Source organism: Caloenas nicobarica, chromosome 2 (assembly GCF_036013445.1).
Source record: "Caloenas nicobarica isolate bCalNic1 chromosome 2, bCalNic1.hap1, whole genome shotgun sequence".
Classification (NCBI taxonomy): Eukaryota; Metazoa; Chordata; class Aves; order Columbiformes; family Columbidae; genus Caloenas; species Caloenas nicobarica.
Window position 1 is genome coordinate 48,453,106 of NC_088246.1, and position 21,478 is coordinate 48,474,583.

General features: G+C 35.2%; 1 protein-coding gene across 4 annotated transcripts in view; it reads right to left on the reverse strand.

Moving 5' to 3' along the window:
* ULK4 (unc-51 like kinase 4) overlaps positions 1–20,827 on the reverse strand; it is a 240,662-nt gene extending 219,835 nt beyond the window's left edge. For 2 of the 4 annotated variants that reach the window (XM_065628833.1, XM_065628832.1), the window contains exons 1-13: positions 20,675–20,812; positions 17,513–17,612; positions 14,489–14,628; positions 12,929–13,091; positions 10,112–10,213; positions 9,292–9,375; positions 8,351–8,426; positions 7,636–7,731; positions 5,263–5,387; positions 5,070–5,139; positions 3,528–3,627; positions 3,031–3,135; positions 914–974 (exon numbers count right to left, since the gene is read on the reverse strand). In XM_065628833.1, the coding sequence (XP_065484905.1) occupies positions 914–974; positions 3,031–3,135; positions 3,528–3,627; positions 5,070–5,139; positions 5,263–5,387; positions 7,636–7,731; positions 8,351–8,426; positions 9,292–9,375; positions 10,112–10,213; positions 12,929–13,091; positions 14,489–14,628; positions 17,513–17,612; positions 20,675–20,812 (1,360 nt within the window). Of the gene's footprint in view, positions 1–913; positions 975–3,030; positions 3,136–3,527; positions 3,628–5,069; positions 5,143–5,262; positions 5,388–7,635; positions 7,732–8,350; positions 8,427–9,291; positions 9,376–10,111; positions 10,214–12,928; positions 13,092–14,488; positions 14,629–17,512; positions 17,613–20,674 lie in introns of all 4 variants that reach the window. The other 2 variants (XM_065628834.1, XM_065628835.1) reach the window with 2 other exon arrangements.
* Between the last annotated feature and the right edge of the window lie 651 nt (positions 20,828–21,478).

Here is a 21,478-nt window from a genome sequence, read left to right on the forward strand (position 1 = left end):
GCCTGTCAGTGTTTAAGAGGCATTTGGACAATGCCCTTAAAACCATGTTTTAACTTTTGTTCAGGTGTGAACTGGTCAGGCAGTTGGACTACGTAATCATTGTAGGCCCCTTCCAGCTGAAGTCTCTTCTCCTCTCCTCCTGTTCCTACCTCCTCCTTTCCCTAGCAGTATATGCTGAGGAAATCTCTGATAACATTTCTTTCCAGCCCTGTTCTAGCAGAAGGCATCAAGAAGAACTTCCATCCATCAGATAGGCTATAAACATGGCCCTGCCAGCAGTTGGCCTGACAGGGGAGAACCTCCGACAGCTTCATCCAGCCTATGCTCTTCCTTTGTCAGCCCCCACCTAGTGATTCCACCAGCTTCTCAAGGGCTTCCTCTGGGACATCTTCGGGCTGCCCCCGGGCCAGCTCTGGCAGTGGACACAGGAGGCTGCTCCCTTATACTGCCCTGAGGCATTGTGACCTCAGTGTTGCCGGGTAACGGCACTGTTGCATGGGGGCGATGTGGCTTCCCATGCAGAGTCTGGCCACGGCAGCCTTGCCCACCACCCCTCTGCCTGGCATCCTTTGGAGGAAGGCCTTTGGGGTGCAGGCCCAGATGCAGCCCCTGTGCACAGGAGGCCCCACTAAAACAGTGTTTACCATCTTATTTTAAAAAGCTTTTGAGCATGGGCTTGTAAACAAAGAAGGCAGAAGATAAAGGAAGGGCATGTCACTGTTAGCACTTGAAAAGTCTACTCAAAATTGGTCTAGCTAAAAATGTCACATATGCAGCTTCATTTTCAGAAAAGTTATGAGTTCTCCAGCTGTGACAGCTCATCATCTACAAAGGGAGGCTACAGGTCTTGTGATACCGAGTTACACCATCATATGCAGAACTTAACATTTTAACAACTTTAGCAGATGCATACCTGAATATGTTGGTATATGTAAAGTTTTCACATCAAATTTAACTGGCACTTGCTTCATTATCTGGAAAAAGAAACAAATACATTACAACCAGTTTTAATATAATTCCAGAAATCTCTAAGTAGTTGAACATGAGAATACAAAGATGCAAAAATTGTATAGATGAGTGTATGAACCACTGCTCATTATTGAGGCATTTTCTATTTTATCCAGTATTTCTTCCAGGCAGATATTTGAGATTTCACTCAATGTTTTTAATATAATTAAATTGTTAGTATTTCAGTTGAAGTGACTTTTAATGGGAACAGAAAATTATAGGATTTTCCAGTTTACATTTTTATCTTGCTTATATGAGGAAAAACACTAGCATTTGGGTTTCAAAAGCTACAGGAAGGAACTTCGCAGCTGAGAGCTCATGAAAGGTTTTAGCAATTCACTGTCATACAGTAAACAGATGTATATATATAGATATATATAGATAGATAGATACATACTAAATCATTCTAGATTATAAAAAGTAATATTATCAGCAACTAATCATCCATAAGGTACAAGTTTTTTTCCCCACAACACATCATCTTCTGGTACACCATGAAACTGGATGACTGCTCAGTAACTGAGCATTTGAGTGTGATTTTCAGTAACTGAAGTATACAAAAGATAACTGTGCACTGGCATTCAGTATTTGACAGATGAAGCCTATTTGTAACTGGAGAGTTATTTTCTAAAAAAGGTCTTCAATTCCACAGATCTGCAGAACACAGGCAAATTTTACAATATAAGCTGACATTTCAGCTTTTAAAATTCTGCCAGCATCTAGTAAATCCCTTTCCAGGAGATTAAACTGCAAGGTCTTCAGCTTTACCGGGTCTCAGTATCACCCTGAAGATCGCTAAGTATGCAGTGACTCTGATTACATGTCCCTGGAATTTAGTGGGCTATTTTGCATTAATTATGAGTCTCACATTGTATGGTAAGGAGATTAGTCTCCATGTGCACATTAGTATGTACACTTACCCCTAATCTCATCTCCTGTACTTGTAGTAAGAATCGGTGAAGGGCTAAGGCTTCAAGTCAGAGACCCAAGATAGAACCAAGAACTTACAGAAATGGCATTCAAATGCATCACTACCTTTGAAATTCTCCACTGGCAGCAATATCACCCATCCCAAACCCATTAAAACAATATTGCTGGGTAGTTACTTTATCTAGCCATGTAAGATTTTTAAGTTTTGAGTGCCTTAGAAATCCCATTAAAACAAACAAAAAGATCGTTATACTAAGACAATACAGCAACCAAAGGCTGAAAGGTTTTCCTAATGAGCTGATTACCACTTCCAATGAGAAATGTTGCATTCCCTGCATCTGCCACTTACTGACTAAAGCTACTAAAATGACTTCATTTTTTTGCACAGAAATAAAAGGAAGACTGAAGAGGCTCTTGCCTATCATTCCTTCCACCAGTACTACAGATGTGCCCTATGTGCACATTACACTGTCATCACACTGCAGAGCTCTGATTCTTTTTTGATCTTCCCTTTGCTGTTAAGCAAGTATCAGTCTCTGCTCCAGAGACACATCACAAACAGTTATCACATTAGAATCCACATGACAGAAATTGGATGAACATGTCTTATAACTTCAGGTCTTCTTTTCCTGAGAAACTATGTTCATATTAGAAACATTATCACATCTAAAGTTTAGTTATTCTATAAAGGTATAGCTCCTAATCTAGAAGTCTTCATAGATGGCCCTATTTTGAGTATACTAAAATACACTCAGTTTTGTGTTTATTTAAGTAATAGATATCAAAGCAAGTTATCAGAAAACAGATCTACAAAAGTACTGAACACAGCATTTAGTAGTTTCTATTTCTTGTAAGACATTATTTAATGTTAGTATTCAATCCCAAAATAACTTAGTTCTCTAAATTAGCAGCACAATAGGATTATAAAAGACTGCCAAAAAATTGCATGACAGCTTGCCAGATGACTCAGTGGAATTGCTTTAAAATGAGAATTATAAAACACAGGAAAGGAGTTTCACCCTGATTAAAGATTTATCTGCAAAAATAACCTCACCCACAAGTTCCTCCATCTTCTATTTTATTTTGCTATACCTTAGGATTGTCAATTATTGGTGTTATGATAAGATCAGATTCAGTGTAAATGAGCTCTTTCAATGTTGACTCCATATCCTGGTGACTTGAGCACATATTTTTAGCCTAGAACAAGAACAAAGTTTTTTTAAAAACTGTTTTGCACAAAAGAAGAAAGTTTATGTTTATTCCCAAAATATTTCATCTCGACATTATACCATACATTTTGGCCATATACATACTCTAAATTAGTTTTTATTTATGTAGTAGCAGATAGGGCCAATTAAAAATTAGGATAAAGAAACACATTGGAAGAAAAAGTACTGGGTCCAAAAAATTTGCAATCTAAGTTTGCAATGTTCTGCATATATTTTTTTAAATAACTTGCACACTGTGGGAACCGCTTTCCTGTTATAATTATGGAAGGATGGAGAAGAAAATCGACTTTGCCACAGACTCCAGGCTAAAATTCTAACCATAAAGATATCATCATCCCATAATATTATTTTTCTACTCACGTTTTTCAAGCATGAATTTTTTTGTGAAGAATTCTGGATTGGAGCCGTAGTAGCATCACTTACTTCCACTGCAGTGCTAGTTCTAGGAGTAGGACGAGAACTTAGAAAAGAAAAAAAAAAAATAGTATGGTTTCAGTTTCATTGCAAACTAATTTTTTGTTGTTGTTCTTTTCAAACTTCCATGCCATACAGTAAACTTTCGAAGTTGACAAACACAAATGATGCACTGCCTGCTCCATCAACTAAATATGAACTTCCTGTCTTTAAATATGTCCTGACAAGGTTAGGATTTGTCAGTGGTTTGGGTTTTTTTTTTGTTTGTTTGGTTGGGTTTTTTTGTTGTTTGTTGTTTTTGTTAGATGAATGTAATTTGATTAATTTTCTCGCCCATAGTTCTTGAAACTGGATGCTGAAACATGATTATCTTAATTCCTAATAACAAACATATGAACAGAATTAAGTTGACAAAAAATTGCAATTTATTTCATGTTATTCTCTCCGACAGCCAGCTCTTGGCTAGGTAACGGGAATTAAAAACTGCCTGATTATCGTGCATGAATGTGAACTGGGTTTACTTTCCAGTTTTTCTTTTTTAAAAAGAACTAATTTGCTTATTAGAAAATGAAGAGAGACCAGACACTGCAAATTTGCAGTTTTGATAAAGCTGGTAGTGAACTTGGTTTTTGTAGTATACATTACTTTAAATCTAAGTGTTTCAAATCAACTTTAGAATTATTAAAATTGGCAGGCAGACTCCTAAAGCAAACATCAAATACCATTTTAAATTAGTATTAGCATGGTTTTAGATGTGATGGTAGACGTAAATTAGATTATCAATAATACTTTATTAAAACCAATTGAAATAATTGGAAAAGTAGACACACTATCATGCACAATAGCACTATTTCAGGCTATATAAGATGCTTGAAAGAGTAATTTTAAACTGGAATATTTCTGCTTGATGAGGACAAGAACAAAATCTATTTTACTAGATAATCTTCCTGACACAAAAGCTAGTACAAGGTTTCAGAATCAGGCCTCAACTGAAACAAATCACTATTAAACCAATCACTATTTTTATTTAATACCTATTTAGTAGATTGTTACCAATAGCTTGTGATGAAAAGTTGCAAGCAAAATCTATTAGTGGATCATAAGCCGAATGTTTAATTCTTGTGTATTTAAAGTAAGCATATTCAAAGCATATTCTCGTATGTATGAAGTAATAAGGAAATAACGTTCTAATATCTGTCTGTCTAAACAGAAGAATTTAAGAAACGAAAAGCCTGCTTCCAAAAACTAGTGTAATAAATCCATCAAAGCACTGCTTTAACTGCACATATTGATTTGGTATCTCTTCAAAGGTGTCTTAATATTCATTCAACTGGTGATAGAAAATTCAAAAGGAGACACACTAACAAAATGTTACAAACAGAACAATAAAGTATCTGAAGATACAAGGAAGAAGAAAAAAAAAACAAAACACCACCACAAACATAGAGGGTTTCAAGGGTTTTCTAATTGTTCTTTAGGTTTTCATACCTGAGAAGAAATATTGATTCATTTGATTCACCATCAACTGCACTTTTGGGGCGCAATTCAGTCTGAGTTTCTACTGAAAAGAGAACATGAACTTGCATTCAGAAGTTTAAATAAAACATAGCAAATAAGATTGGCAAGATTGACAAAATTCATAGAACACAAAATAATTCAAAATAACAATGAATAATATTACCTATTTTGAAATAATTGCTTGGTAGCTTATTATTGGCTCTTGAGGATGACAGGTTATCAAGATTTTTATGAGTATCCACTGGATCTTTGGCACTCCAAGACACAGATGACTCTGTGTCCTCACTGCTGTTTAATAAAAGATATTAATCACACAGATTAAAAAAAAAAAAAAAGTGGGAGCATATCCATTATTTAGAGCACCATAGAACATAGAAATCATTTCAGTGGGAAGAGACCCTCGAGTCCAACCACAACCTAACTCTAACACTAAACCACGTCCCTAAATGGTTTGAGGCTTTAACCAGGGCAGTAAAGTTCTTTTACACTTTTAACCTTGGCGCCAGCGAGGCAGCCCTTCTCTCAGATCAGGCCTGCAGGTTGAGCTTTCTGTTCCTGCCTTTTTCTTTTTTTTTTTGCTTTGCAGGAGCTGGTTTTGATGCAGGGTGACCTTATCACCTCTTACCACCTCCCTCAATGTTGTAGTTTAATTCTGCTTGCCTCATACTGATTTGGTAGGTTCAGGCTAATCCGTTCCTATCCGGAAACACACCCTCCTCCTTCTACGAGGGCAGCAAGGTGCTGCCATTGCCTCCTATTCCTCAAGTTGCTGAATTCCCCATCCAGTGCCTCACACCTGTTGAACAGAGGCACCTGCTGGGAGGGTCATGAGTCACCGCAGCTGGGACTCAAACCCAGATCAGCATATTGTAATATGTGCTACACATAGTTTTTATACGAGTAATGACAATGATGAAAAATAAGTTTACAGCAAATGACTTGGAGAATATTAAAAATTCTCTAGCTCCCTCTGTAGAATTTGCATGAAAGAAACTAGGAAAGCTAAATTATTGCCCCGTAAGACCAGAGCTATAAAGAAATATCAAAAGCTTTAGAGACCATTCAATCTTCACAGAAAAACATCACAACAAACATACTTCTAATAATGAAGTCTAGATTTAGATCAATAAAAATGACTATGTTTTTGCTTAATGATTTACATGTCACACTAAATTGCGAGTTTATTGATTTTGGTTGTTTGGGGTTTTTTTTAATATACTCCTCGCTTATTAACATGGAATTGGGTCTATACAACCTTCCTGAAGGGTCTCCAGGATATCAAATATTAATCAAACCCACACTGTGAAGAAAATAAATACATGGGCCTCACAGTTGGATACAAAGAAGTGCTGAGCTTCTATTCTACATCAAGCCCATGTCCTATGTTTGTCATATCTGTCAATTAGTGCACATATCAGCAGATATTTCAGAGGCATTAGAAAACCCTCACGAGTAAAGTCAAATAGCCCAATACTTCATAGGAAATTCAGATTCTTCTGATTCTGTGAGAATTCCTCAAAGATGAGCACTGTGGTGGAGGTTGATCTAAGTCTTGCTAAAACCTTGAGTAAATTCTTACTTTGTGGTATAAATTTTAAATCTTGATTTCTTATCTGCCTTGGTGGTGAAAGCAGTAATAAATTAAAGGACAAAGAGCTGCATCTCAAACTATCACAAATGTTAATAACAGAATTACCGCAGCACTGGTATCAGAAGTAGGCTTTAACAGGAGAGTATTTTAAAATAGAACACAAAAAAATTCACCATTCTAAAAGAAAACTGTTTTCACATTAGTTCCCTAGATTGGAAGCTAAAGTATCTTTCAAATATTTAGAGCAAAAGAACATACAAATCAACACCAAATATCCCAATGTAACATTAAAAACAAAATTCAGCAAGATAACAGAAGTTTTGAAGAAGCCTAACTTTTTAATATATATAGTACCTATTACTCACAAAAGGTTTGGGGTTTTTCGCATATACAGCAGTGTAGGGTGTTACAAATTTAGGAAAAAAAAACCCACATTAGATTAATGCTTTATGTCCTAGGCAAAGAATATGGGTCAGCTGCATTTGCAAGGATATAGGGCTGAACCACAAATCTAGGATGTTCTACTCACAGACTTTATGATGTTCTAAGCCTAATGCATAAATACAAATGTAAAAAATCTCAGTAGAGATAAAATTGACCAATAAGATTCTACAAAAGCTTTAAAAAAATAAGTTAAATTACTGTGCATCATTCTTATATAAACAAATAAATTAAAATGAGAGCAGTTAGTTCAGAAGTAAATTTTAACACATTTTATAGGCAGGAAGAAGGAGTCTGTTGAAAGCGAACAGACAGCGTAACACACCAATGGGATAATTCTTAAGCATCCAAAACTGTTCCCTGAATGGTGTAAAACTCCATTCATCAATTATTGAACAACATGAATATTGTAAGCAAAATTCAAAAGCAGGAAAATTTACAGAAAATTATAATAAAAACATGTAAGTATTTGTTTGCTTAGATTCTTCCTCAGACATTCGGTACCTTGAACTTGTGCCCTGGCTGTCTGCAGAATCACCACCACAATGGCTAAGGGATCCTTTCCAGAATGGATGCTCCAATATATCTGTCCAATTCAGCCTTTTGAAAAGCAACAAACAAACTGGAAGAACAGTGCCAAAGTATAGCTCCATAGAGAGATATCCGACTACGTTTTGAACCTAATAACACTACAGAGCAATTAATCCTTTTATTCACTTTTATTTGGTCAAATATAAGTTTTCTTACTTCTCGCCTCAAATCAGAATGTGGATAATTAACCCAACATGGAGGTACAAGACTAAGAATTAAGGACACTGCATAGCCAATCCCAATATTTACATTATCTGAGCTACCCTATAAATTAGAATCTAATGTTATTTAAAATATAACTATATCAGCTATAAATCAAAGCCTTGTAAAATAGATTGCTCTGGAAAAGCAAAGCTATCCAATTTTAAAATTGCTCATCACTTCTGCTACAAAGTTATTTATTTAGCACCAGCTACAAAAATAAAAAGGTACACTTAATCACAACATTAATTCTGTACATCATATAAGAAAAAACATAGCTTGTTCTTTTATGAGGGATTAAATGAATTTTGCATTTTTTTATGCTCTAGAAATGATTATACATACAGTCATACTGTACCATAGCAATTATTTTTTCCAGAAGTGAAGAAAGACAATGTAAAGAACTGTCATGGATTAGACAGCTTACCTTTTCTGAGGATCCTTTTGAAGCAAGCCATCCAGCAAACTAATGAACTCAGCAGAAGGTTTGTGAAAAGCAGAAGCTATAAATAAAAGCAATTTGGAAGATATGTATTGGGCAGCAAAAACAACTATCAAACAACGTAGATCAAATAATTATTGGCTGATCATGCTAGAAAGTTTTATTAAATAGTAATTTCATCTGTAAAAATCTAAACGTATGAAGATTTCTAACGGTATGCTTTTTGCATGTCAAAGGATCCTCAAAAAAAAAATTCCAACCCCAAAAAGCAAGACAACCCACTGAGCCATCAATGTTGTTTCCAAACTAACTAAAATTGTTTATATGTTAAAAAACACACCCTCCAATTACCATGTAGCTATTAGAAAGAAATAAATTGGAGTTGAAATCTGCTTAAATTTAAATAAAATTTCCCCCAATCATGAACATTTTAGAAGACCATTGTTGCACCCTATTATACAAAAGAGATTTCCAAAATTATTTTTTAACTGAGCAAAACTCTACCTCTGAGAGCTCAGAAATATGAAATGCACGTTATCCACTTCGAAAACAAAATCTCTCTTAGAATTGAAAAAAGTAACAGCAGTTTTAATTCTATAGGTCACCATTTTCACTCTATTACTATGGACTGAAAAGAACCACTAATATTTGAGTGTCCCCATGAATACCACTGATGCCCAGAATGACTGAGATCAAAAATTCTATCCCAGCAGGTAGATTTACTTTCAATTCTTAACACCTGTCTGTCAATAAGCATTCATCATTAACAGGGAAGAAGCTCTTATCAAAGGAAGGTAATGCTAACATTCAATTCAGACAGCTAACCAATTCCTGCAATCAGCCTCAGAAGAAATACTGCAAAACAAAACTTTCAACTTTGTACTTATTACTCTGATTTGATTTATTAAACAATAACAGAATATTACCCTCTGGTCTAGGTGGCAATGGATCTTCATATAAAATCTTTTCAATTAATTCAGAAAAACTGTTTGAGAAGAATGGTGGTCTTCCTATAAACAAACAGAAGTGTATTTCACAGATTAGGCAAACATCAAAGTGGCTGTCAGGTGCAACAATATATGATGAGCTCATTTTCCTAAGGAAACATCCAAAGAAATAAATACCCCCAGTCTGAATTCTATTTATCAAGTTGTCTTGTCAATTTAAGTATGAGACCTTTGATTAACTTCTGCTGTGAACAGCAAAAGAGGCCAAGGATAGAACAGGCACCAAAATGGCTTGACGGAGGTCACCATGACAGCCCTGTGTGAATCAGCAACAAAACAACAACAGGAGAAAGTCTAGGCAGAAATCTCTGTATCTGTGTAACTATGTTGATCCAATAGATCGGCATCTTAATACTTCAGAAGGTTGCACTGTAATTCTCTTTTGTTATTAAATTTTCCAGCTGCAGCCAATGCTAATCGGTATTTTATCTGCAGGAAGCCCTATGACTCCTGTTTTATTCTAGTGAAACAGTTTTATGTTTCAAAATGCAAACTAATGCACTCAGTTTAATACTGAGAAGATTAAAAACATTTCACTGTCACAATTCAAGGACTGCTATAATTTTAAGTCACGGTATTTAAGCAATACAGGTTGGTTAGCATCATAATACTTCTATCACAGTCAAAAAGGACAACTAAATAGTATTACTTCACTTGATTATTTAAAAAAAATTTACTCTGGGACCACAACCTAAGTTTCCATTATCACAGATATTAAATAGATACACAAACTTACAACCTGAGAACATTTCGTAAAGTAAACACCCCAAGGACCACAGATCACTGGCTTTGGAGAAGTCTTCTCCCTTTATTGCTTCTGGAGCTGTGTATAACAGAGAGCCTACAAAATACAGTATGTATAATGCACTTTGATTATTCATTCAGTATTTATCCTGCTCAACACTTCAAACCTTGTCTCCACACTTCAGTAAGTTAGGGATTATCTTCACTTCGTATAAGAAAACTGAGATACCAAATGTAAGATGTTTCAAAGGAACTTCTATATTTTTACTGAATTATGTAAGATTATATACACTATTTTGTTGTTTATTTCACTTCTATTAACCAAGCTGGCTTGTGCTACACTTTTCTAACACAATGATTAATGCAAAGTATGTTTTGATATACTTTCACAGCTTCCAGAGCCAAACAAATTGAGCAGGATGGTAAACCAACATAATTTTCACGTAACAGGAATAATTACATCACGTTTGGGGTTTTTTTTGGAGGCGGGGGCGGCGGGGGGGAAGCTATTCCAAAACATAAACCTTCATGAAATTAGAAAACTCTATTACAAAAACACAGTTGGTAGCCAGCTAGATCACTCATCTAAACTAGCTACAGCTATTTTCACACTAAAACACTATGAAAACTTCATATACCAAGTTCTAGCATTTTATTCAAAACCTCCTTTTGCCTTTATACAGAAAATTAAATATACAGTTTGTATTTCTATAGTAGGTCCCATCTAAACACCAAGATGTTTCTCAAAAATCCCTAAAAAATTACACAAACTCAGAAAAAAATGTAAATTCCATAGTCCCTTAAAAAGATTATTTTGGATTCTTTTGTTCTTGGGTTTTATTTTTTTACGTGACTAAAGGTCATCAACCATACACATCAAAACAGCTGCTCTGAAAGGCAACAGGAAAGAGATTAGATTTGTATTTCTTCCTGAATAAAGATCTGGTGTTGTCTCAGTATTTCCAGTATGGACTTTCAGTAGGAGACAGCAAACTATCAAAAAAGCTCTCTTTGCTCCCATAAAAAAATTGCCAAGAATTTAATTGTTCCCAATAACAGTAACTGCTATGACACATCATTATCTTGGAAATCGAGGTCTGTGAGATGCTCTGAGATGTTGACTAATAGAAGATTCAGAAGATTAAAAACAAGTTTCTGAATTTTTCTTACTTGATGAAAAAATAATGCAGTGTTTGCAGCCTACTGCATTGGCATGGATCTATCTGTTGAAACTAAAGCACAGTAACTTTCTTATACTTCAAAAATAAATTATCATTCTTAATTAAGTGGTACTGAAACAGTCGAGCCTCAAACTAGAAACCACTTGTACCATTTGCATCAAAAAGACAATGGAAGTACAGCAGTGCCGAGACTACAATGAAATAAGCAGCAGTTCTGTGTAGTACTTACTGAATTTTGTGTATACATTTAACATGAAGTTAATGGAATTTAGTCCTAGATCTTAAAGAGAGCATCTGCAGATAGACTTTTTAAAAGTCCACAAATAACTCCACTGCTCATTTTTTCTGAGACAAAACAGGATTAATTTTAAGTCACTTCTTTATCATAACTCAAATATCAGTTATTTCTTCATTCTCCAATTATTACTTCATAACTAGAGCACAAAAGGTTGTAAACAAGTGATTCTTTTTGTTACTTCCTTTAAACTTTTTTTTTTTTTAAATACACTATCCTGTAACAACTAAGTACCAGAAATACAGCTTCATCAGTTAGGAAAGCCAGTTTCAGCTTGAACTCTGAATTTCCAAAGTTTTAGTGATCATCTCATTTTTCTAATCCTACTTCTTGTACTTAGCTGATTATATGTGAAATGCATCAAGGAGCAAAGGTGTTTCACTGGGTTTTTCTTCCCACCATAGTTTTCATCAAACAGCAATTAAGCTTCCTCAGCAAAACCAAATAAAGAATTAATATTTTTAATTAATTAGCTACCTTGAAACATTTCAGATCTCATTCATACACTCTATTTGGGGGGGGGGTGTTGTTTGTTTTGGGATTTGTTTTTTGGGTTTTTTTTAATTCTTGAAATTTTGCTTCTATTTTTTTCTAGAAAGAAAATAAATCAAGAACATTTTATAAAATAATGAAAACATGCTCAAGATAGACAGACAGTTTGTATATTAAACTGTATTGTAGGGATTTGATGTCATGCAGCAAAAAGAAATTTAAAATAAGCCACTTCCAGTTATGTTATGTTGAAAGTTTGTTATATAATACGAGTATACAATACTGTATAATAATCACCTACATATGAGCTTCAATCCAAAAATAACATGAAGTCTATTTACAAAAAGCCGGAAAGGTCAGAAATTGCTGATATGTCATAAAATGTATGACACAAGTATATTTTTCCAGCTCTTAGTTAAACTGGCTTTGTGAAACTTAGAATTATTACCATATACTTGTAAATATGGATTCTTTTAATTCTACTCAAGTGCAGGTGTCGTTCCCTCTATAAGTTATGATCTCTCTGAACAATCTTCCCTAAGATCAACATCTTGGTTTTGAACTTGCTTTAAAAATTCCTTATATGCAGGTTATGTAAGAACTGCTTAAAGAAAATGTACAGATCATGGTTGCCATTGCAAAGACAGAGGCAAATACATTAATCTTTACAAATAACGCAACAGAATTATTCAGTTTCTCTAGAAATGTAGTCAGCTCCAACAGAATGATGAACGACTATTTTATTTCAGGGTCTTCTCTCCAAATAACTTCCAACAAAGGCTTTTTCAAACTTTCATGCTGTCTCTTTGGTAAAAGTTAATTTTGGCTAATAAAAATATTATACCTCGAAATCTGCTTTGCAGGTATCTTTGTGGAGTGCTTTCACCAACATCTCTTTCGCCTTCTTCAGATCCAACTAAAGAAAAAAACTCTTTCAAGTTTTCACCATCCTTTTTAGCCAAACAAAAATTACTGAATTTCAAAGTGCCAGGCCCTTCCAGCAGAATCTAGAAAAATAAACATAATCCAACATAAAAGTATCATATACTAAAACTGATGACTGCTGAAATTTCCAACACAAAGTATAAAATATTTTTTTTAAAAAATAACAATCTCAAACCATTTAAGTACATAGAGATGATCACTATAACTAAAAACACTGAAAAGTTTAAGTCAACACCAATACTGTCTTTTTTCTTACAACCAAAAAATTACAGAATCTCACAATAGAACTCTTTAGAGGTTTAATGTGAACTTTTGTTTCCTCATTATTAAATCTAAATGACCAATGATGTTACTATAGAAAAGAAAGTAAAACTAGGGTAAAACTGTATAGGAAGAGTGTAGTAAAAAGAAACTTCGCTTCATTTGAGAAAAAAAAAAGTGATGTTTTCTAATTTTAATTAGCAAAAAATTCCAAATATTTTGTTCAATGATCATGAGAGTTTTCTTCACATGGTTACTGCTTATTCTTGTAATTAAAAGCTTCATACTTCCAAAAATGTTGTTTAAAGAAATAGCCCACTCGGTCGGATGGTGGGAGGGGAGGGAAAAAAAAAAAACCAAAACCACAACAACACACAAAACAAAGCAGAACAGTCCTATTTTAGCACTCTGTATTTTGTTTTCTAATGAGTACTTTACAGCAACATTCTTCTTGGGAAGAATACAGAGGCATCTCCATTATGCTTTATTCATACTTTTTTTTATTATTATTGCTTTTGGACCCACAAATGACAGAAACTGAGTACAGTTGTGCAAGATTTTACAGAAAATTCAGAGAAGGGCAACTTGATCACTTACAGTTCAAGACCAAAAACCATAACTGCTAATCAAGGATTTTTGGTTATAGTAATATTCTGGTTACTGCATAAATTAAAAACAAATATGGACCTTGACAAAATTTTACATAAATTTCACACACATACACAAATCATGAACTACATAAAGATTTGCATTTTTATGTAAGAGTAAGACAATAATTTAATGGCATTTGGAAACAATACAGAAGGTTATTAACAAAGAAAGTTTAGTTACCTTTACTCCCTCATTAGCATTTTCTATGACTTCAACATATTCTGCAGTACGATTGAATAGGCATAATAATGAAATTCTGTGTCCGAGGACAGAGAACTAAAATCCTTCATTAATTCAAACCAGAACACCAAATAAAAAAGAATCTATCATATTATATCAAATATACAGCAGGGAAAGAAATCAATTAGATCATAAAATATTCAAGTTATAGACTTGTCTCTCATTGTCTTCACACATATTGTAAAGCTCAGCTGGCCTCCAACCTGAGGGAAGCCTCTTCCAAACCATAAAATAGAAGTAATGAATTAAATACTGACGGTATACAAAGTAACATGCAGTGTCCCCTACAAATAATACTCATTCTTACCTTTCCAGGTGTCAGATCACAAAAGATAATTCCAAGTTTATGAATATGGTATAAACCAGTAATCAACTCAACACCAAATTCTCTCACTACATCTTCAGGTAGATGTTCATCTTGAGCAATAACAGATTCTAGAGAACCACCTGAAAAATGTTTACACATAGTCAGCAAATCACATAAAGAAGATGCCATACAAATAATTCCCAAGGACGTTAAGTAAATTTCTTCAAAAGGTGTGAAGCAAAGGTAATTTTCAGTAGATAAAAATATTTACTGCGATTATCCAATAGTTAGAAAATCTAAAATGCACAGGAAAAAAAAAATCTATTTCCAACACTGTGACAAAAATCTTAATTTTTACTACAAGTAAATTGAGTGCATGACTTCAAAAATACTTCAATATTGATTTATTTTACAAAGGAAACAGAAGGGAAAAAAAACCCCACAAAACAAAACAGAAACTGTCACATCACAATGTAACACTACCTAATGGGTTTAATCAAATTCCTTAACCAGATTCCTGCTGCATGAGTTACAAGATAAACAACGCCAAGAGGAGACTATCAACTTCTGTGACCAAGCACTAAAGCTAATGACATGTAATATTCTACAGAATTCAAAGACAACAGAAATAGTAAAACTGGGTTACATTCTGGGATCCTGAGGTCAACAACATCCAAGACATCAATTATTTTGTTTGTTCTTCACACATAGTGTTTCTGTACAGTCCTTTCCTTCACTCATGTGCCCAGTTCTTTCATTTTCATCCCTTCCTCTCTCTTTTTTTTCCTTTTCATTTTTAAAGAAAAAAGAATTAAAAACAACAACAAAAAAAAAACCACCACACCCCAGGACCAAATCTTCACTTCCCAGGTTTCACACACAAATCCCAGCTTCCTGGCCCAGCAACTCTTACTCATATCTCTTTGCACTTCTCATCCCCACCTTCACACACACCCTCTATCACCTGTGTCCTCCAATGGGCTTCAAATTCACTCAGTGTTTTTCCCCACTGGTTGTTACTATTAATACTTTTCTGTCCTTGCAAAGATCTCTGTTCTTCCTCTATCACCTACTTCCTCACATCCCACTGATTCTCAGGTAAGCCAGACTAATCCCATTTCAGCTATTCCTGTCCTAACTGTTCATGGGACTTGGACTTCTCCTAATCTCATGTCCCACACACTCATTGCTCAAACACTCCTTCTCCTCCTTCCTGTCCCAGTCTCCTACCCTAAACTCCACATTCCCAGCTTCCCCAAAATCTCTTTCCTCAACCTCATTTGGTCTTTTACTACTCCTGCACCAAACCTGTTCCCCTTGGACTACAGTTTGTATTTTGTGAATTACATATGGGTTTCCTGCATTATCTATTATTCATATCTTAGCCAAATCATACAGAATTTAAAAAAAAAAAAGACACAAATTTAAATTCCTTAATGAAAACAGATATTAGGACAGCTCTTCAAATAAAAGGATACTAGATTTTTTATTTCAAACCACAGAATAGATTTTCCTAAGTTTTTTTCCCTTTGCTTAGTAATTTCTTTCAGAGAATAGCAAGACTAGGTCTGTCATCACAATATTCTTCAAATTATTCAACACTGCTGAATCTTAAAATTATTTTCTTTCTAAGGCTTTTTAATGCAATTTAGTAAATGAGTCATTCCTTTAAAACCAAGCCCATATTACATAGTTATAGTAAAGAATGTTCCATCATGTTCAATTATTGGTTTTATAATGTATTTTACAGGACTACATATAGAATTATTGCACAATATGATGAAACATACAAAGAAAAAAAAATAGTGAAACCAGCAACACAGAAGTACGCCACATCTGATAAGAGAAACTCACTTTGTCACCTTGAGACAAGTGAGAGAGATCTTCCATATTTCAAAAGCCGCTTTTGAGGCTCTACAAAATTAATAAGAAATCCATGTCTTATTCTGTTTATAAGTAAGTTAACTTCAAGACACTCTCCTTGCAGCAAACAGTAATACTGCAAGGTAAAAATACATGATAATTGTTAAAACTGTACTTAGAAAGAGGCTGCCTGTCTAATAACTTAAATATGTGCCCATAAGTTACACTAAGCAAATAGACCAAAGCCTCTACATGAGCCATTAACTTCACTTTTAATCACTGAAAGAATGACCTCATTTCTTTCCAGAACTTGTAGCTTCTCTTCTTCAGTGATTTTTGAAACAGAATTCTGTACAGAAAAAAAGGCTGTGTGTAATACAGACTTTTACTATGAAACAAACTCCAGATACCAACATCTTAACACACATCACTTGCACAATTGGCCCTCTTTTCTTTCCATGTGGAGTAAAGCATGCTATCTGGAGTTTAAAACATGCAGTCATCACAATTACAGAAAGCTTCGAAAGATTTCTTTAACAGATTGATGAGAACCTATGAAAACTCAGTGAATTACTTAATGCAGTTTTGAATCCTCAGAGCTCCCAAATTAACATCTTAACATAAAAGTCAAAATACTTCTACAGAACAGGAAGAAATCTTATATAATTTACTACGAGCTACAGAATTGGCCTTTGATTTAAAAAGTCATTTGAATAATATTGTCATTCATATATTATAACCTGGTTTCCTCCTTGCTCTCTTTATTATTGTGTGCTATAAAATGACAAGAGAATGCCAAAGCTGCCGGTCCTTACAAAGCTTCTCAAGTAATCTTTATGTAGCTACCCTTCAACTACTCACAATTTGTTTATAAGTTCCCCCAACTAGCCCTATCTATTCATCGATTAAAATCCAACATTATGTCACATCAATTAACATTTAACATACTTATACAGTGAAGCAGAGGAGAAATACAACTTCAATTGATTTCTAAAAATGTTTCCAAAGCAAAAATGTTTTTATATATAAATAGGATTCTCAAGTTAATAATCAGATAATTATTAAACTTTTTCAAAGATCTAAGTATTTGCTATGGAGAAACAGTTATAAGAAGTCTCTTAAAAATACTCCATAATTTTTTATCTTTTGAGCTCATCTTACCCGTGCATAATTCCACTACAAGCCAGAGATGGTTGCTTGTTTCATACCATTCATGAAATGTCACTATATTCTTGTGTCTGATTTCATGAGTCAGACGAACCTAGAACAAAGTTTTTAACATACTTAACTGGGGGAGAAGCAAAATGTATGGACTTATGGCAGGAGGGAGAGACAATACTTTACTCTAGATCAACTACTTGTTCTCTTACCTTTTCCAGTGCACTCAAATTATTCTCCAATTCAAATACTTTAGTTTTACATGTATGTTGAGAAAAGACAACTTCCCTCACAGACCCTACTCAACTCGCCTGTTTTTAAAAATACAGGAAAAAAAAAGGAAGTTCCCCAGCCAAAAATTATAAGCGCTATTTAACCTTCCTGCATCAGTTAAACAATAACAACCTAGTAATCAGAATTTAGAGTCAAATGTGCATTGCTACTTTCCTTTTCAATGAGAACACAAGTGTTAGACAATATGGTGAATACAGTTAGAGGAAGTAAAAAGAAATTTTTCCATCATTCTTAATCTTATCAGGCAAAAGTAATCATTTGAGGGTCCCTGGAAATCTATCTTTCTATCACACCTACATGGCCTAATCTCTACAGAAGCTTCTGTATCTTCTTGGAGTGTTAGGGAATAGACTGCCTTAGCTTATTGAATTATTTGGTACACTGCCTCTTATAGAACTTGTTTAGAAACTGCTTACAAAGAACTTGTGTAGCATAAGTAACTTAGGCCACAAGATGTGAACTTTTGAACTTTCTGCCACATTAAGAAAAAAATGGGCCTCAGAATTTGTTCAGGTAGGAAGATAAAGGAGCTTTTGATTGTCAGCCAGAGTTATATCCCTAGAGATTAGTAAAGGAATGAAACGGCATGTCTAAAAGAAGAGGAGAAACAGAAGAATGTTTTGGTTATTGACAAGGACTTCTTTTTCTCCCCAACTGCAAGTGCAAAGCAGTAACTGAAGGACAAGACTTTGATTGATGTCTGCTCTGGTTGGTAAAGGACAAACAACTACCCACAGAGACAAGAAATTACCCACCTGACAAAAACAAAGGGATCCAATGAAGAACGGGGAGATCTCAGACTCTAATTTTACAATTGTCCCAAATCGACATGCAAGGGGTGGGAAGCTTAGATTGCAAAGGTATAATTGCCGCGGGTTTTCTTTACTTGAGGTCCCTGTACCAAAGGCACCCTGCTCAAGCTGCTCTATGCTGTACCTTGCAAATAAAATATTGATTTAAGAAGAACATCTGGAATCCATGCCTAAGTCTCTGCTTCTAGAAACCTAGGGAAAAGAAACTTCCTTAACACAGAGGTAAGGTACCCCTGAGGGCTTCCTAAGATGAATATGCTTCTAAGAAAAAAAATGTTCAAATTGAGAAGATTCACTAATTACCCAATAAATTATCAGTGAAACAATGAGAGGAAATATGAAACTGTTCCGGGTTTGCATGGCAAGCTTTTGGTAGCAGGGGGGCTACTAGGATGGCTTCTGTTAGAAGCTGCTAGAATGTCCCCTATGTCCAATAGAGCCAATGCCAGCCATCTCCAAGACAGACCTGCTGGTGGCCAAGGCCGAGCCCATCAGTGATGGTGGTAGTGCCTTTCTGATAACAGATTTAAGAAGGGGAAAAAAAAAAGAAAAAAAAAAAAAAAACCAACACAACACAAAAAAACTATTAGGGAACAGCAGCTGGAGAGAGAAGTTCGAATATGTGAAACAGCTCTGCAGACACCAAGGTCAGTGAAGAAGGAGGGGGAGGAGGTTCTCCAGATGCAGGAGAAGAGATTCCCCTGCAGCTTGTGCTGCAGACCATGGTGACACAGGTTGTCCCCACGCAACCCATGAGGTTCCATGGTGGAACAGAGCTCCACCTGCAGCTTGTGGAGGACCCCACGTTGGAACAGGTAGATACCCAAAGGAGGCTGTGACCCCATGGGAAGCCCACATTGGAGCAGGCTTCTAGCAGGACGTGTGGCCTCATGGACAGAAGAGCCTACACTGGAGCAGGTTTGCTGCCAGGACTTGTGACTCCATGTGGGACCCAGGCTCAAGCAGTCTGTTCCTGAAGGACTGTACCCCATGGAAAGGACCCAGGCAGGAGCAGTTTGTGGAGAACTGTCTCCCATGGGAGAGACCCCATGCTGGAGCACGGGAAGAGCGTAAGCAAGAAAGAGCAGCAGAGACAATATATGATGAACTGACCACAAGCCCCATTCCCCATCCCCACTTGCTGGGAGCAAGTGGAGAAAATGGGAGTGAAGGTTGAGCCCAGGAAGAAGGGAACGGTGGGAAGAAGGTGTTTCAAGATTTGGTTTTATTTCTCATTACCCTACTCTGATTTGATTGGCAATAAATTAAATTAATTTCCTCAAGTCAAGTCTCTTTTGCCCATTACAGTAACTGGTGAGTGATCTCTCCCTGTCCTTTTCTCAATGCACAAGTCTTTTGTTATATTTTCTCTCCCCTGTCCAGCTGAGGAGGGGTGTGATAGAGCAGCTTGGTGGGCACCTGGCACCCAGCCAGGGTCAACCCTCCACAGAAACAAAATTTATCTACTGGAAAAATATTTGCAATGTCTAAGTGTATCAGTTATGGTTTCTGTTCCAGAAGGTATTATATGTCTAAAACTTTGCCAAGCTTTTACAAACCAGAATTGATTTATCTTAAATGCTATTCCTTCATCAAAAATATTTATTTCCTAGTAAGCAGGAAATTGATTATTTACTGGAAGGTATTATTAGCACTGGATTTGCACAACTGATAACAAAATAAAGCAAACCACTACATGCAAGTAACTGTTTTTACAAGTTCTCTTAAATAATATCTTAAATTAATAATACATATCATAGGAACAGCAAGCCTGTAAACATAGGTATATGCATATGATTTAAATAACAACAAAATCAGATGAAGAAATAAATAAAGACTATTTAAAGTATAGGAATTAAAAATCTGATAAAGGTGATTTAAATGGTGACAAACTCCATGTAAAGAAGCATGCAGTAAGTCTCTTTTGTATTACCTTTATATAGATGAACTTTGAAGGTCCCTTCCAACCCAAACTATTCTACAATTCTATACCTGTGCTACAAGGACTTTGTAAACCGTACCTTTTCCCAGATTTAGCAGGTTAAAAAACATCACTTACCCAGTTTGTTATTTCAGCTCTTTTGCATTTATCAGTGCAAAGAATGGCAACGAAATTAATTGTCCCCTTTCTTCTTCCTTTATAAACAACGGTCTTATCTCCTCTTCCGATCTCCTCATAGAGAATGAAGTTCTCCATACTTAAGGATGCTTTACGGGCAATGGATTGGAAACATGGCATTAGTCTCATAAACAAATAAACACTTAAAGAAAGCAGGAGGGGGGAAGCATTCAAATTTAATAGTCACTGATGTATAGGATTTACTCTCTCAACTCTTAAAAATAGGGATTATATACTTTCAGTAAGATTGAAAAATAATTACTTGACAGAAGGCCTCCTCTCAAGAAATACAATCAAATGTTTGAACAGAAAATAGTATTTTCCACTTCCAAAGCTCGTAACGTATTCAAAAAGTTACAGGTGGGTAAATAGCTACAAATTCTAAATATTTTATCTGTAAAAAAAAAAAAAAAAATCATGCTACCAAACTTAAAATTTTATGTTCTACATAAAACTGCTGTCTAAATGAAAATAGTCTATACAGAAAGCCTTGCCAAATAAGATTACCATTTCTTCCCTAGGGCACTGCAGGCAAACACGCCCCTGCAACTTTTCACAATGTAATTTAAATCTGCCAAACAACTGATTTAATCAACATAACTGAAAAACATAGGACTTTGTGACTATTAGTGTTCCTACCAATGCTGAGCTAAATGTAGCTTTACCAGCTATAGGACTCAGCAGCAAGGATTTTTCACTGAAATAATTCTTTGCGGATAGAAGCTGTGTAAATTTGTTGGCCAA